Here is an 18,417-nt window from a genome sequence, read left to right on the forward strand (position 1 = left end):
CCTCTCTTTGATGTTGCATATTATCCATTTCTGCCTCCTCAGTGGTGGCAGCTGTGGCCAGAGGCATCATGTTTCCATGTTGTCTGTCTATCCATCTATTCTCTTTCCTCAGGTTAACAAATATGATCATATTAATGCAAAAGAATTGCTTTAGTTTGATGCTGGAAACCAAAAATACTGAATTAAAATATATTTTGCAGTTATCAGTACTCTGTTATTTAGTGCAAAATTAGTGTAGTTCAGTCAGGATTTATTTATTATGTGAATTTGTTGTGTAAATTTGTGTTCTGTGTGTTTTGTATTCATATTTTTTTCTGAGTCACAAATTTATTCTATTATTATTATATTATTAATAATTAATATAATTAATATTATCAATATTGAAACGTCAAACTAATATATTGTTCAATTTCAAGTTCAAATTTTCCTTATCAATGAAAAAGTCTTTTCTCATGTCATTTTGTGCTTCTTTTTCTGTAAAGGATTTGTTTAGGCACTGTGTAGCACCAGTACCATTTAAAAAGTATTGTTGTACTACCAGTATCAGAAAAACCTGAAATATCCAACTCTAGTTATAACTTATTGACTGCGTGGTCGAAAACTTTGGTCCAAAAGATGTTGGACTGAATGAGAAAATGCATTTCGTCAGACTCAACATGAGATGACATGTTCATTGGGCGGCACAGTGGAGCAGTGAAGCTTTTGCCTCACAGTGTGAAGGTTACAGGTTTGAATCCTGGTCCTTTCTGTGTGGAGTCTGCATGTTCTCCTGACCAAGGTCCTGACTTACAGTCAATGTTGTGCTGCCACCTTGTGGACAAAGTTTGAACTGTGAAGAATCTTCAAACGTATTCAGTTCACAGTGATTACAACCTTCACAACTACTGACGTTCATTATGAAATCCAGTCATCATCATCTGGTCTTCTGGCACAATACAAGCATTTGAACCAATGTGATGGATATGAATGAACAATGAAGTGGATATTCTGTGTGGAGTTTGCATGGTCTGAATAAGGTGCTGGATTAGAACTGGAATTGGTCCTCTGGTTCTGCACAGCGGCTGCACACTGTTCTTAATACTAAGATGGGATAAATGTAGAGACTGGATCTGACTGTATGATTGTTTTGTTTTTTTAAATGTTTGGTTGTAATAAAACTGATCTTTATGTTGGATAACTTGAGGTTGATGCCAGCAGTGTAAAGGCTGATTAAAAATGTCCTAGAAGAGAAGTGAGCTACAGAGGACCAAAGTGCACAATGACACATCAGAGGACAACAGACAATACTGGAGGCAGTATTCAAACATATCAGAACTGATTTATTGTTCATTATTACAGAATCTATCCATCATTCAGCAGGAAATATCTTATTACTACAGAACAATAACATGTCATTCAAAACACATCAATAAGTCATCAACATTATTCATGTTAACAATGTTTTTCAAATGTCAAAGAAAATGAAAGAGCAGAAAAGAAAACAAAAAACTTGATAATTTCTCAACAAGCTGATCTTGTTTAAAAAACCTGTACTGAACAATGTAAACTGTCTGCAGTGTGACGGGTGACAAATTAGGGAAAAACCAGAATCAGAACCAACCAAACCAGAATCTCATTATTTTTAGCATAAAAATGTCATAAAATCTATCAACAGGAATGAGTTACCCAGAAGAAAAGAACTATATAGGCAGTGTTAAGTAATATAGTGTTAAAGTAAGTGTTAAAAACATGTTAAAATCACTAAAATGTACAGCTGATTGTGACACTGTGTTACTTTTCCCTTGGGCTCTAAAGAAACAGGTGGATTTGGTGCAGTAGGCCTGACATCAACAGACTAACTGATGAGAACAGTCTGTTGTATGTTTGATTTAGATATATTTCCTTGTAGCTCTGTTGGAAAATCCCTCATGATTTATCTACAGCATCAAGTGGTTCAACAATACTGACAATACTTTCATCATTTGAGAGAAGGGGGTTGCGCTTCAACAATGGGATTCTCAGTGGAGTGCTAAACCCAAAATCCAATAGACAATCCAAAAAGTCAAAAAATGTAGCACATCTCAATTCTGGAAGGACAAAAAATACTCACATTTGAGTTTTTTATTTGGCTCACATCACAAACAAAACACTTACACGTTTTCGGCACAAAGCCTTCATCAGAGCGTTTTCATCATGTGGCTGAATTTTCTTCTTTAAGTGGCTTTTTAAAAATATGATTATGTCAAAATCTGTATATAAGTTCCAAGGTAGCTGTTGTTTTACTGTTCAAATAATAATTATAGGTTTTATTGATCTTATTTAGGGTCTCAATCTTGTTTTCGTTATATTGAAAAGTTTAAATCAAGATCTCTTGGACCCTGATCAGTATCACTCACAGTCCTGTTTTGTTCTTGATTTCTATGGTTGATTTTAAACATGTCAGAATGTCTTGGTCTTGAAGAAATTTGTTTCAGTTTTATCATTTGCCCTAGGTTTGAGATTCTTGACGACGGAGAAGTTTCTCTCCTTTGCCTACTTTTGACACATACTCTGCTTTTTCTTTCATGGCTGTCAGGGACTTAATTCGTTCTTGCCAGCCTGACTTGGCCTCAGATTTCTCTCCCTCAATAAGCATGTCGATGTACTCAGGAGTGGAGAGAGGATCTGGCTTCAATGCGATCTCTTTCAGTCTGTTTAAACACTTGGCTGAGCTGTTCATCAATTCCACCACCTCAACCTGCACACGATCATATTCAGCCTTCAGTGTTTTAATCAATGCATCAACAGGATTCTTAGCTTCTTTGGCTTTTAGATACTTTTCTTTCAGCTCTTCCACTGTTCGTTTTTCTTTAACTTCCTTATACTCCCATCTGTACCTCTGATTATAATGTACACTCCAAATACATTTTCCTGGACACACTCTACAGTGTCCATCTGATCCAATTGCAGCACAGCCTCTTTTATCGTCATCGTTGGGTATTGCACAGGGATAGTGACAGGTAACGTGACACTGCTGACAGTTGGTGATGTAATTTCCAGTACCAGAAATGTCTATTTGATCAGGCTTTTTGACAGTGACTTCAAACTCAAACTTCTCATTTCTGCTGATCTCTGCCTCATGCTCCTTTAGTTTTGCACTCGTCTCTTTTATCTCCTCAAGTTTGGATAAACCAACTTTAACCCGCTTGTGCAAACCTTCAACTGAAACCTCGAGGGATTGTCTTTCTTTGAGGACCTCCTTTGTCATTGTCAAACTTTTTGTTTCAATTTCATTCAAAGCAGAAAAGAACCTCTTCATGCTTTTTGCCCCCATTTTCCAAAACATCTGATCAAAACTTTCTTCATCTGATTCATCCTCACTCGTTCTGTCTGTTGATCGACTATCTGCAAACAACGCTGAATTGTTGAATTTGAAGTGAAGTGGCAGCCCGTCTTTTGTTTTAGGACATGGGACACCTGAAGCCTTGATCGCCCCTAGAACTGGTGGAAGCTGGCCGTCTGCAAATGTCACCATAACTCTGATGTTTTCTGCCACATCTTTGCCAAAGATTGAGAGCACAGAGTCAAACACATATTTCTGTGTTGGTGTGAGTCGAGCTAAAGCAGCCTGAGCTACAAAACACACAGCATCAATTTCACTGACACCGAGCTGAGCAGTGAACAGATTACGCAGCTGATCTGTGATCTGTCTGTCTCTTTTTATGCCTCTTGTATCTCCAAAGCCTGGAGTGTCAACAATGGTCAGTGAGTAGTCGATTTTAAAACCCTCCTGGTGGTTGAGTTTGTACACAGTGACTTCAGAGGTCTGACTTTCAGCTTGTGATGTTGACAGATTCTCATCAACTAACTTAAACCGAAATGAATCTTTCCATTCGACCCCTAGAATGTAATTGATCATCCCGTTGATGAGAGTCGACTTTCCAGCTCCAGTTGCTCCGAGAACCATGATGGTGCGATTTTTTTTACTGACGTCCTCTTTCCCAAAAATGAAACGCCTGCATCCATCGACTTTGATTTTGTCCTCTTTCAGTGGAACTATATAAACTTCAAGAGGACCTGCTGAATCTACTTTTTTGCTCTTTTTTTTTATAGCATCTGCAAGCCTTTTGGGGCTGCTGGAAAATGCATCACATATAGCCTCCATTTGTTTATGAAGTTCGGATTATAAAACAAGACGAGTGACTTCAATGAAAGCGTTCGTCTTCTGGTCTTGAAGTAAATGAAGCGCACTCAGGTCCAAATCTGCAAAAGATGAAATGTACAAAAATAAAAATGTACAGTATTCAACCCTCACTTGCAGTTACCATGAGAGTGAGTACACCATTCTGTGTTCTCTACTGCTGCTGGTACACCATGAAAAGTAATACACACTCACATTACTACGACTAATCTGAAGATTAACTAGAGCACAACTACATTCATATGTAAGTTCCAGTCGACTCCACTGCAAAAAGAAAGTGGGTCCTACATGAAACTGTTCACATCAATGTACATGGATTACTTTTAAAAAAAAAATTATTTAGTGTCCTAGAATAATAATTTAGTGTCTTAAAATAATGATGTAGTATTTCAAAATAATTACTTAGTGTTTCAAAATAATAATTTAGTGTCTTAACATAATGAATTACTTATTGTAAGTTGTTATAATGTGAAACTTTCTCGAAATAATAAGTCACTATCTCAAAATAATTATATATATATATATATAATTTACAACATATACAACAGTGGAAGTGAAGAAAACACAATAACCAATTACTTTTGCACAAACATGTCAGCAGTAAAATGTGTATAAGTGTGCTCTTAAGTGTTCTAGATTCTGTTCTTACCTAAAAAGAAATCTCACATAAGAAAACACTGAATGCCAGAATCTTTGTAAAAACTGCGTCTCTTATTTGTGGGATGTCTACTTTTTGTAGGTTCAGATTATCTTCAGGACTCTTCTCAGTTTTAGTTTACAACACTTCAAGAAATCCCAAATTTCTCTGACACTACTGCAAAACCTGTGTACTAAGTGTCAGAATCTGAATCGGTAGTTGACATTTTATCAGATTTAATGAATCTATCTTCACGATGAAGTGTTTTTTTCATGTCAAGTTTGTGCCCATGCACACATGTGAAGTCATAGTAAAAACAAAGAAATAAAAAAGATGGTAAAAAATGAATAACAACAAACCTCTGTTGGCTGTTCTCAGTCCCCTCGCTCAGGTCAGGATCCAGCTGTTGATATTTCAAAATGTTGCTTGGGATTTACACCTTGTTCTCCAAATTCCTACAGTTAAGAACAATACATATACATACATATATAGTTATATATCATTTTTTATGTTTTTGTGATGAATAAGTTTTTAAGAATGTGAAAGAGTGTGTATTCATGTTTGTTAGTAAGTTAGTTAAGGTTAAGTTGTAAGCATCACTTTCCACACTGAAGCAACATTTTTGGAGGAAACACTGACAATGGGATATATTTAGTAACAAGACCAGTTAGCTTAAATGCCAGTTATGTCTCATGTTTCAAGACAGTGGACAAAGAAAATCAGTAAATGACAAAGGACCTGAGAGTCGTGTTCCCCTCTGAGATTTTAGTTTGATTCATTGATTCTGTGATCAGTGAGATTTTCAAAGATTCCTGCCCTTGTATGGGGCATTAACCTCACTGTAGGTAAACTGAAACTGCACTACAAACTGTCAACCACCTAATGGAAACATGAAAAATACTAAAAGAAATACTCTCAACAACACCAATATAATTTTTCAGTATTATTTGGGATACAGTGTTCATTGACATGTGCAACAACAGGCTTCTATTATGTTTCATGTCATGTTTTAATATCATGTACACAAAACAAAAATCTAATTTTGAAATTATGTTTTTCACAAGTAATACTATAAAGCAAGTTGTTCAGTTTACTACAGGCGTTGCACTTTTGCCTTTTTTCACGAGTGATATCCACACAATCTCATAAACACTGAAAGATATAAACAGAACGGACAAAGAGCTTTTCAGTAACTTACCTCTCAGTTTGTCTCTGAACAGGAAGGGAGGGTGAGATCTACTGCAGTTTAGTCTGTAGCTCCTTTATATGTTCAGTGTACACACACACACACACACACCATTGACCTCCCTGATAATGACTTGATGACTTGATGACTTGATGACTCGTGTGGAAGATGAAGGATTTTGATGAATATTCAATATATTGATTAGAGGATTCTTTGTCTCTCAGTTGTGAGGAAGGAAGATAACTGTATGTTTGAGTGTAAAATCAATGGGACATTGTACTCAGACAGGCTACTGTGTTTACACATTGTTAACATCTGAAGAAGGAATGATTGAATCAACATTATCATGCAATGAGCGACTGTTGTTTTTGTATATGAGACAAGACACAGTGAAAGACCTTCAGAGGACACTGTGTTTGAATCTTCTCTCTGTGCTGCATGAAGTAACGAGATTTGATTCATCACACCGTCTTGGTCATTCTTCAGAGAACAAGCAACTCTCACTATTTAGATGAAGAATTTTTACAGCACTCCATAAGAAGCCAAAACATTTCTCCAAAATCCCACTTTGTAAGACTGAAAGTGAAGTAAATGCTGCACATTTTCCACACCCACATTGAAAACATAAAGCTTAAAGTTCTTTCCCACAGTGTCATGTCAGTCATTTGCAAACCTGCACAGCGTATGAAAAAAGGCAGAGGTCAGGAAGCATAAACACGTCTTTTGAACGCATGATGCATTGACGCAAATTGTTTGAATGAATGAGAAATTCCAATCAGTTTGAACAACATCCTAGTTCAGGGTCTGCAACCTGAGGTTCCAGAGCCACATGTGGCTCTTCAGCTCCTCTCCAGTGGCTCCTTGTGACTTTGGCAAAACATGATATGGAAATGAATAACATTATATTTTTAAATAGTTTTCATGTTTCATTGTTGTAGGTCTATGAAAAAGTTGAGACAGCTCAAAATTTCAAGCCAACATACTACAGACATAGTACATCAGTTTCAAGTCAAATTCTTCAGTTTTGAAAAAGTTTTACCAACTACTGATGTTTTGTTGAGATAATTTACTTTTCTTCTTAAGACAACTTTGAATATTTGAATTTTAGAAACCCCAAAATGTTGTATTTAAAAAAGTAAACCATTTAATTTTAAGGCAACAAAATAGTATAAAATCAGGTTCACAGTTAATTGTGACCTAATTTTGAAAAACAATTTTCTCAAACTTTAACTTTTACTACAAATTTATCTTAATTTATCTCAACTAAAGGTCAGCAGAAAGTTTGTAAAAGTTTGAATTGGGGATAAAAGTCAAAAATCTCTTGCAGTATGTTGTACACCAAATTTAAAAAAAAGTGTTAATATTTCATCAACTAAAATATCAAAGACTGTGTCTGTGGCTCGGTGTCTTTTCATCTAAACTGTGATGGTGGCTCGTCTTCTTCAGTCTCCATAAGCTATGGCTGCCAAAAAAAGTCTTCAGGAAAAAGACAGCATTTAATAGTTGCGGCTCCAGACAGATTTTTTCCCCCTTTTTTGGCCAAAAATGGCTCCTTTGATCGTAAAGGTTGCAGACCCCTGTCCTAGTTGTTCAGAGATTTGAACTTAATGTCTTGAAAAATGTCATTCTCATTGGAGAACTGAGTCAAAGCAAATGAGAAAAACTGTAATCTAAATCCTCTCTGCAATTCTGCAAGAGAGGACAGAAATGGGTTTAATGATTTATTTACTTGATAAGAAGTCAGACCATTTCTCAAAAACCCCAACATGTAAACATGAAAGACAAAGAAAAAAACCCTGAGCTATTTCTTTATCAGCACAGGTGTTTCTTTAATCAATCTGCTGGTCATGTGGTTTCTGGGAAATCATCCTGCTCCTCCTCTGTGCCGCCTCCTATTATTGACAAAAGATCTGGGGGCGTTTCTCTCTCAGAGACAATATAATGTGTGAGACTCCATCAGTGCCTCAAAGGATCACACACACATCTGCTGTAAGTACTCTGATGCTCTTAACTGACCAATGTGTTGCTGCATGCACCAGTTCTGCTCTTTATCTTGTGTTGTGTTTTCAGTGTCCTGCAGTGTGTCGTTGTTTAACCAAAGACTGTAGATGGAGGTTTGAAGGAATAATTCAGATGTTGTTTGAGCTACTCATCCATAGTCAGTGTATGTACACGACCCCAGTTTGGAGAAGCAGCAGGAGTACTGGTGTAGGAAACTAAGCAACGTCCTGCTGTGGACAGAGTCGGCAGAAACATGTATATTAGTCACCTGGGGTCAGTAGTGAAGGCAGAAATCACAGTGTGGGTCTGCCCAGAGAAGATCAGGTGGACTTAAAGTATTTTTTTACTTTACTGTCGACTTCAGTGCAGCTTTTCTTTGTTACAGCAACCGTACAAGACAATGGTTGACGAACCAGACAACAGATGACTAATGAGAGTCACAGGAGAAAACTAACAAACTTTCTGTTTCCTCTAGTCTAGACTCGGACATGGACCCTGAAGCCAGCAGAACGATCGAGGTGGCAGCACTTGGCCGACCATTCAGCCTCGGGATGCTGTACGACTGCCGCCAAGATACACTTGTTCCTGGTAAAGACTCTAGAGATGAACTTTTATAACAAAAATACTAGCTGATACTCATGTACCACACACACACACACAGACACACACACACACACACACACACACACACACAGACACACACAAATAGAAAGAGAGAGTGTGTTCTCAAATGGCTGTGAATACTTCTTGTAGACTTATGAAATACTAGCTTTCTCTGTGTTACCTTTTCCAGCTTTTTGACCCTGAACCGTAGTTGGAAGCATATGGGTTTCTTTGGACTAATTTAGCCAGGCTCCGAGCTGGTAACTAGCTCTCTCTCTCTCTCTCTCTCTCTCAATTTCAATATACTGAGCTTTATTGCATGGAAACATATTGCCAAAGCAAACATATATTAACAATAATGAATTCGCCAATCACATTTTGATTTACAGTGGGTGGGACCAAAAGTAATCCTCTCAGGCCTTTTTGAAGGACAGGGATCTCTTGCTTAAGATGAAGCAGACGAGACCGATGTCGTTGTAGCGGAGCATCTGTGAAGGGCTGTGTTATTTAGACTGAGACTGAGGTTGCGCTCATCCCTGAGTCTGTTAGAAAATTATTTTCAGAAACAGTGCAGCTCAGCAGACAGAGCTGTGTTGGTAGACAGAAATAATAGAACTGGAGATCTGTGCTACATGTAACTGTGTGTAGAACTGAAAGAGAGAAATAAGAAACTCAGAATGATTTATAAAGATTATTACAGCTCTTAATATCAAACACAAACTTAATTATAACTTATCCAAACAGGAGTAACAGAATAAATGGCAATTATCTACTGTTTAAAGGGATAGTTCAACCAAAATTGAAAATTCAGTCTCATGCCAATTAAAGGTTATGTTTAGTTTTTTAGTCCACAAAATTCTGCTGGAGTTTCACAGGAAAACATTGTTGCAGAATCTCCCAAACAATGGAGGTGGATGATGACCAGTTTTCAAATGTAAAATACAGGAGAATAAAAATACAAAATGCCCCCACACTGCTCGTCTGGTGTAATCCAAGTCTCCTAAAGCCCCAGTTGACTAAAAAGATGTTCTTTACACCATGTTTTTATCCTGAATCTCCACTGTAGATCTTTAGCTTGGAGTCACGTTTGTTTGCACATGCACACTGTCTGAACTGGGTGTGTGGATTGGAACTTGGATTACATCAGACGAGCAGTATGGAGGCATTTTATGTTTTTTTCCAGTTGTTTTTTACATTTGAAAACTAGTCACCATCCACTTACATTATTCTGGAGTTTCTGCAACACTGTTTTCCTGTTCGTATCAAGGTTTGTAGTAGGCAACTGGACTTGATAGAGTTCTTGAAGACGTTTCGCCTCTCATCCAAGAGGCTTCTTCAGTTCTGTCTGACTGGTTTGGGAGTTCAGGTATTAAACCTAATGGGCTCGTTAACACCTAGAGGGTCATGTGAATCATGTGACCGCCCCTCCATTGTGTGACTCATGAGTTTCACCTGGGGGGAGGTGTGAATGAGAGTCATTAAGGACTCTGCTATCATGTGACTTGTTGAAGAAGTAAGGCGTAACAAGCCCATTTAAATTTCAGTTATTGTTGACTGTGTTATGTAGTGTTGGAAATGTAATTAGTTTAATTTCTTTTTGTTTTTGGCAGGCATGACACTTTGGGACAGCAATGACCTGGAAAAAGATACAAGAGAAAGACGAAAACCTAATAGTAGCTTTGAGATAATTGCATCTGAATCAATTGAGGATAAATCCTCAGCACTGAATGTTGAAGCCTCTCTGAAAGCAAGTTTCTTGGGTGGACTGGTAGAAGTTGAAGGATCAGCCAAATACCTGAACGACAGTAAGACTTCAAAAAGTCAGGCCAGAGTAACACTGAACTACAAAACTACCACAAAATTCCAGGAACTGTCGATGAATCATCTTGGAAGAGGAAATGTGAAGCATCCATATGTCTTTGACACAGGAATAGCAACACATGTGGTGACAGGTATCCTTTATGGGGCACAAGCCTTCTTTGTCTTTGACCGTGAGGTGTCTGAAAAGGAAGATCATCAAGACATCCAAGGTAACTTGAAGGTGATGCTCAAGAAGATTCCCTGTCTTGCAATAGAGGGTGAAGGTTCACTGAAAATGGACGACTCGGAAAGAGCAAATGTTCAGAAATTCTCCTGCCGATTCCATGGAGACTTTTGTCTTGAAAATCCTCCCATGTCCTTTCAGGATGCAGTACAAGTCTACCAAAGCCTGCCAAAATTACTGGGAGCCAACGGAGAAAACGCTGTACCAATGAAGGTCTGGTTGTTGCCACTTGCAAGTTTAGATTCTTCTGCAGCTAAACTTGTCCGTGAGATCAGTATAAGATTGGTCCAAGATTCACAGAGTGTCCTGGAGGACTTCAGTGAGCTGGAAATGAGGTGCAATGATGCAATGAGAACCACAACTGTCCAACAGTTTCCACAGATTGGCAAAAATCTGAAATCCTTTAAAGTGATGTGCTCTGAGTTCAAGCTGGAATTCCAACGAACTTTGGCAAAAAAACTTCCATCAATCCGAGGAGGAGGAGAAGAGGAGGCTGTGCTCGCAGAGATCCTGAAGAAGATTCATTCTTCTCCTTTCAACAGCAAAAATCTGAATGAGTGGATGGACTGTAAAGAGAGAGAAATCTGCATTTTAAAGTCTTTCACCAACATGATGAAGAACACCAAGATCGTCCAATCTCAAACTGGTCTTCATGAGGAAATTCTCAGTGCAGATCATGCAGTGTGTTTTGTTTTCACTTCACTGGGAAGTCCTGAACCGTACCTCTCAGCTTTATCAAACTATCTGAAGCAAACACCCAAACCAGACGACCCTCAAGATCCACATACATACGATGTAGAGAAGGAACAATGGTACCTTTCAAACGAAGTAGCAGATGCAATGAGGAATAAGACAAAGCTCTTCAGTGATTTTGCAGAGACCAACAAGGAGAACAAGAACATAAAGTTCTTAACAGTTGGATTAACAAATGAGAAGCAGAAAGGTTCCAGCATCTACCTTTATAAAGATGGCTTTTCTGTCACTGAGAACTTTGAGCCTCCTTCAAAGCCTGAAACAGTAACAGTAAGAGACATAAACCACAGCAGTGTGACACTGAAGATTTCTCCACCAAAGTTTGGAGCAGAGAACATCACCTCCTACTCTGTTGAGTTCTGTGTCAGTGGAGAGGAAGAGTGGCAACAACAGACCACATCAAAAGCTGAAGAGGTGACAGTGAGCGGTCTGAGTCTAAACACAGAGTACATGTTCAGATGCAGAGCAGTGACCTCAGTAGGTGTTGGTCCAGCCAATGAGATCAGTGGCTCCATTAAGACCTTAGCTTGCAGCCCTCCTGGAAAACCACAAGTTGAACCACACTCAAGTGAGATGTCAGTTAGCTGGGACAAACCTGCTGAGCTTGGACAAGATGTCCAGATTTTGAGTTACATTGTGGAGTACGCCAAAACAGACGAGGGGGTGAGAGAGGAAGCTCTCCAGTGGAACCAAATGATGTCAAGAGCTGAAAAGGCCATCATATCAGGGCTTCAGTCAGAGACAGAATATGTTGTCAGGGTCAGGTGTGATTGTGGTGCAGCTGGCAGAAGCAAAGAAAGCATCTCTGTTAATGTCTGCACAACAAATCGTGAATTTGCGCGTCCTGCCGAATTCCTCAAACATATCAGCAAGAGGATCCATTCTGAATCTCCCTCAGTTTACAAAGTGCCTCTGGAAGAAGAAGACATGGACATAGACGGATGCCGGAGTTATAACTTGGGCAAAGAAAGCATGAGGCAAAATCGCACAATAATGCTTCTTGGAGCGACTGGTTCAGGAAAGTCCACCCTCATCAATGGGATGATCAACTACATTGTCGGTGTGGAGTGGAAGGACAGTTTCAGATTTAAGTTAATTGATGAGGATCAGTCAAGATCACAAGCAGAAAGCCAGACCTCTGAAGTCACTGTGTACAAAATCAACTACCAGGATGGTTTTAAAATCCCCTTCTCTCTGACTGTTGTGGACACACCAGGGTTTGGGGATACCAGAGGAATAGGAAGAGACAGGGAGATTACAGAGCAAATTCGGAGGCTTTTCACCTCTGTTAATGGAGTCAGTGAGATTGATGCAGTGTGTTTTGTTACGCAGGCCTCTCTGGCACGACTCACACCAACACAGCGGTATGTGTTTGACTCGGTGCTGTCGATTTTTGGCAAAGATGTAGCAGAGAACATTGAGCTGCTGGTGACCTTTGCAGACGGCAAGCAGCCACCGGTTCTCGAGGCAATACATGTCTCTGGGGTTCCATGTCCAAAAAATGACATAGGGCTTCCAGTTCACTTCAAATTCAACAACTCAGCATTGTTTGCAGACAACAGAAGCATCAGTGACAGAACCTGTGATGGGGATTCCGATGAGGACGATGACAACTTTGATCAAATGTTTTGGAACATGGGTGCCAGAAGTATGGAGAAGTTCTTCACTGCTTTGGGTAAAATGACAACCAAAAGCCTGCAAATGACCAAGGAGGTTCTCAAAGAACGAAGGCAGCTCGAAACAGCTGTCGAAGGTTTGCAACCACAAGTCAAAGCTGGATTAGCAAAACTTGAAGAAATCAAGACAACCAAAGAAAAGATTAAAGAGCATGAAGCAGTTATGACTGCAAATGAAAACTTTGAGATTGAGGTGGATGTTATTAAACCCGTCAAAAAACAGCTCACAAAGAAAGGAGAGTACATTACCAACTGCCAGAAATGTTCAATAACATGCCACTACCCATGTGCGATAGCAAATGATAATGAAAAACGTGGCTGTGCATCAATGGATAGGACAGGGATGTGCACTGTCTGCCCTGGAAAATGCATTTGGAATGTGCATTTAAACCAGACATACAGCTGGGAATATGTTAAAGTAAAAGAGAAGCAGACACTGCAAGCTCTTCAAGCAAAGTACAGAAACGCTACGAAAGAAAAGATGACCATTCAGGAATTGATTGAGAGGCAAGAGGAAGAAATTGTTCACCTTCAGGGCATGATAGTGTCCCTCATGGATCAGTCAGCTCAGTCAATAACTCGTCTGCAAGAGATCGCCCTGAGACCAAACCCTCTGACCACTCCAGAATACATTGACATGCTGATTGAAGGAGAAAAGTCTGAGGCCAAAGAGGGTTACCAAGCCCGAGTCAAGTCTTTGGAGGCCATGAAGGACAAGGCAAAAATCATCTCCAAAGTAGCCAAGCGAGACAAACTGGCAAAAACGGAGGAGGAACTGTCTGAAGAAAAACAGCAGAGGCAAAAAAAGAAGGGTTTGCTCAAGAAATTTACAAATTTCTTTGGATATTAGGGAAAATTTTCACATATCCTGCAGATCTTCAGCCATGTTAGCAGCACTGTGAGGTGATTACAGTGAACACTGGAGCTGCACAGAGACATTATTATTTTTTATATCTGTATATCATCAGCCAACAAATCATCTGTTTTTGTCTCTGTATTTGGAAAGAAGTAAGTACTTTTTACTCTGCAGGTCAGACAGATGTTTGATTTTCTACCCTCATGTTCACTGGTAATGGAACTGTTGTGCCTTCAAAGCACACATGTTTTATGAACTGTCTGAAGCCCGCCACCACCGCCCCTTTAACCAGGGCATATTAAAAAAATCAAACCTGAAAATGACTGAATTTTTTTTTAATCTGCTGAGGCAGTCATGGAGCTGAGATTTTAATGTTTTAATGTTTATCATCAATCTAATTATATGCTGATGTTTTTATGATTAAATACATATTGATTCTTGTCAGATACTCCAACTTTTTTTAAAAGACAGATGGAAATGATTGCATCTTATTTTACATAATTAAATTGTTGGGTTGATGTAGCTTTTGCAGTTTAAAACTGTTACCAGTGAGATTCAGTTTATGTATGCAGTTTGTGGAGTTTGAAATTGTTTTGAAATGGAATTGTTCTTGTTAACCAAATCTACCAATGCCAATAATAAATCGATTTTGTTGGATCAATGTTGTTCTCATACTGTCTATGTTTTTCTCACTTTAGAAGTTTATTGCAGGTAATGTTTTATATTTCCATGTCAGGATTCCAAACTTTAAATTTTACTTGACAAAAGTGCTACTCTTCACATGAGCAAGGAAACAATCTGACCTTGTGTTGAATATTATTATTGCCACGTGTTGTTGAAATAGGCATACTTCTAAGTCCGAATATTTAGGTTTTTGTCCGTATACTTTATTTTAAAACTTTGTGCATTCAGTTACATGCTTACATTCATTTTACAAGCCGTGTGTTTCTGAATACTTGGACTTTTGACGTTTCCACTAAAGTCTTTGTTAAGAAAATAGAGGGTCTGTAGAGAGACAGCAGGACACTGAAATACAACCAGTGCACTTTGGTAAATAATTATGTTACATGTGTCAGGGAGGCAGCCTGCACAAAGCCAACTGTTACACTGTGTTCATGTCATATCAAAGATACAGCAATTAACAAAATATACTTTTACTTTTAATACTTAAAGTACATTTAGCTCTCATTAGACCTCTGTACTTTTACTGCTGGTTCAGTAACTACCTGATGCCTGTAATACTGGAGTACTTATTTTGGAAATGCCCTAAAATGTGGTATTTTTATATTTTTGTACTGATATTTTTTTAGCGAAGTAAAAAATCAGAGAACTTGATCCACCAATCACCATGACATGTATTCACTAAATACTTTTCTGTCTATCTGGATCAATAATTAAAACATCTGCAGCTAAAAAAAATATTTGAACTGAATGTTTCATGGGACAGTTCACCCCAAAATCAAAAATAAAGATTGTGCCTCTGGCCTGCAGTGTTGTTTATCCACCTATACTGTTTTGGTGTGAGTTGTAAGTACTTTTTCGGTGCTATGAGCACCACAAGCCGAGTGTCATTCAGTTCCATTATATTGGAGAGAAGAGAGACAACACGTGTTTTTGATTTTGGGGTGAACTGTCCCTTTAAACAGTTAAACACAGTCTCTTCAGATAAAGCTGATCAGAAATACTGACAATCTTGTTCTTCTAGAAAACTGATAAATACATATGAACACTTCATAGAAAGGTAATTACAAGTCAAACTGACATAAATGATTTGAATCAAGTTTTTAATTTGGGTTTTGATGTGTTCAGGATGAGTTAGGAAATATAAAATCATCAAAACATACAGAGGGTGAAGCAGAGCATTGTGGGAAGGCGGTCAAGTTTATTTGTGTTCAGGAATGTCAAAGAGCAAAGTGAGTCAACATCACAGCTGCCTGGACGTCGCTGCAGGCAGTGATTCAATACAGAGGTGGTGGACAAAATAACAGAAACACTGTTTAAACTAGTTGTGCGGCAAATTCTCAGATGGGTGAGTCTCTCTTTATTGGAGACGCTTACAGGTGTTGGCTGGACTCAATGGTCATTTCTGAGGCAGGTCACAAACTGCTGCGTCAGAATTACTGTGATTTTAAACAGCGAGTCAGTGTTAGTGAAGGAGTACTAACGTCCTACTTTGTATTTTGATGAGTATACACACATTTTACTTTTACAAAAACTTACACTGTCTTTCTGCAGTCAGACAATAAATGTAACAAAATAAATAAACTGATGATTTGAGCTGCTTTCAAACGAAACTCATGTGGCTGTATTTTCACAAATCAGGAGATGAATATAAAATACTGACCTACATGATATTCAAGTAAATCAATTCATGAAAATACTGTTGCTAGGCGCTGACAACAAAAAGACACTTTGTCCTCTTTTTAAACATGGAGAATTATTTTTTTCCTTCATTTTAACATCATGTTTGTACAGAAGCCCTGAGAGGCAAGAAAGAAACAACAAGTGAAATAAAAGTTTTGCAAAGATATTCCTTCTAAGTTCCTTCATTTTTTCCCCATCTGTGAAACCAGAAGAGAAAAGTAAGTTTTGACAGGTGATTTTTCTTTGTCAGGATCATTTTTCTGTTGTTTTTATAGCAGGCTGAGGTGCAGTTTTCCTCCAGGTGTGTTTTAATAGTGCTGCACATCAGCCTCTTGTGGCTGAAATGAATATTACAACAACAAACACTTCATTATGAATGAGAGCAGCTCCTACAGGTGCTGCTGCTCCTGGGTCTAATTTGACTGAGGGTTTGTACAAATTCTGACATCTTTGATATTTTAAACACATTAAATAAGAAAATCATATCTGTTTGGTGGGGTCCTTTCAGTCTGCCTCCATCAAAGTGGATGAAGCTGACATACAGCTACCTTACTGACTGAAGAAACCGTGTTTGTTTGGTACAGACCTCAACAAATGTCACATCATGATTTTTCATGTTTTTTTTCTTTGTATTTTTGTGCAGCCCTACTTTCTCACAGATCTTAAAAGTTGTCAGTATATATTTAGGTGGGCAGTGGGCGTTCCCCGCCCCAACAAAACCTAAGAGGAGCAGCAACACTCTTGGTTAAAGCTTTGCTCTTATATCTGATTTTCCCACACTGAACAGTCTTTATTTACTTGTCTCTTCTGTTGTGTCAATACCATCATGCATAGTGTAATTATTGATAATTAATTATAAATATGAATACATATTGATAACCAAATACTTACTCCTTTTGATCAATACAGAGATCAGTGGAAATCTGCAGATTCCTGGAATCTGTTTTGTGTCATGAAGATGAGACCAGGCATAGCACACCATCATCATGAGGGTCGTGTTTCCAGATGTGTCTGCATGGTAACTATCACTTTTACATTTGAAAGTTTTACATAGATTCAATGTAAAATTTAATTACAATCTTAAATTCTTTGTGTCACCTTACCATTACCAAGGATAAGGATTGTAGTAAAGTTAGGAAGTGGGAGGCAAACTGGACAGATTGAGAATTCTACATGAACCTCTCTTTGATGTTGCATATTATCCATTTCTGCCTCCTCAGTGGTGGCAGCTGTGGCCAGAGGCATCATGTTTCCATGTTGTCTGTCTATCCATCTATTCTCTTTCCTCAGGTTAACAAATATGATCATATTAATGCAAAAGAATTGCTTTAGTTTGATGCTGGAAACCAAAAATACTGAATTAAAATGTATTTTGCAGTTATCAGTACTCTGTTATTTAGTGCAAAATTAGTGTAGTTCAGTCAGGATTTATTTATTATGTGAATTTGTTGTGTAAATTTGTGTTCTGTGTGTTTTGTATTCATATTTTTTTTTGAGTCACAAATTTATTCTATTATTATTATATTATTAATAATTAATATAATTAATATTATCAATATTGAAACGTTAAACTAATATATTGTTCAATTTCAAGTTCAAATTTTCCTTATCAATGAAAAAGTCTTTTCTCATGTCATTTTGTGCTTCTTTTTCTGTAAAGGATTTGTTCAGGCACTGTGTAGCACCAGTACCATTTAAAAAGTATTGTTGTACTACCAGTATCAGAAAAACCTGAAATATCCAACTCTAGTTATAACTTATTGACTGCGTGGTCGAAAACTTTGGTCCAAAAGATGTTGGACTGAATGAGAAAATGCATTTCGTCAGACTCAACATGAGATGACATGTTCATTGGGCGGCACAGTGGAGCAGTGAAGCTTTTGCCTCACAGTGTGAAGGTTACAGGTTTGAATCCTGGTCCTTTCTGTGTGGAGTCTGCAAGTTCTCCTGACCAAGGTCCTGACTTACAGTCAATGCCACCTTGTGGACAAAGTTTGAACTGTGAAGAATCTTCAAACGTATTCAGTTCACAGTGATTACAACCTTCACAACTACTGACGTTCATTATGAAATCCAGTCATCATCATCTGGTCTTCTGGCACAATACAAGCATTTGAACCAATGTGATGGATATGAAT

The 18,417-nt window shown here is 38.1% G+C and overlaps 2 protein-coding genes and 1 long non-coding RNA gene across 3 annotated transcripts; 1 reads left to right on the top strand and 2 right to left on the bottom strand.

The window, feature by feature from the left end:
* Window positions 1-2,201: 2,201 nt before the first annotated feature.
* LOC146313741 (uncharacterized) lies at window positions 2,202-4,135 on the bottom strand. The gene has a single exon (XM_084736993.1). The coding sequence runs from the start codon at window positions 4,121-4,123 to the stop codon at window positions 2,468-2,470; it is 1,656 nt and encodes a 551-aa protein (XP_084593119.1). The 5' UTR covers window positions 4,124-4,135; the 3' UTR covers window positions 2,202-2,467.
* LOC146313742 (uncharacterized) lies at window positions 4,130-6,057 on the bottom strand. Its single transcript, XR_014771902.1, has 3 exons — window positions 5,995-6,057; window positions 5,156-5,251; window positions 4,130-4,221 (listed from the first exon to the last, which is right to left on the bottom strand). It is a non-coding gene; the product is annotated as an uncharacterized LOC146313742 (long non-coding RNA).
* A 2,401-nt stretch (window positions 6,058-8,458) lies between these two features.
* Window positions 8,459-14,576, top strand: LOC146313743 (uncharacterized). The gene is made up of 2 exons (XM_084736992.1): window positions 8,459-8,571; window positions 10,197-14,576. The coding sequence occupies exons 1-2, from the start codon at window positions 8,472-8,474 to the stop codon at window positions 13,907-13,909; spliced, it is 3,813 nt and encodes a 1,270-aa protein (XP_084593118.1). The 5' UTR covers window positions 8,459-8,471; the 3' UTR covers window positions 13,910-14,576.
* Window positions 14,577-18,417: the final 3,841 nt, after the last annotated feature.

Source organism: Lutjanus erythropterus, chromosome 15 (genome assembly GCF_056507025.1).
Source record: "Lutjanus erythropterus isolate fLutEry1 chromosome 15, fLutEry1.hap2, whole genome shotgun sequence".
NCBI lineage: Eukaryota > Metazoa > Chordata > Actinopteri > Lutjaniformes > Lutjanidae > Lutjanus > Lutjanus erythropterus.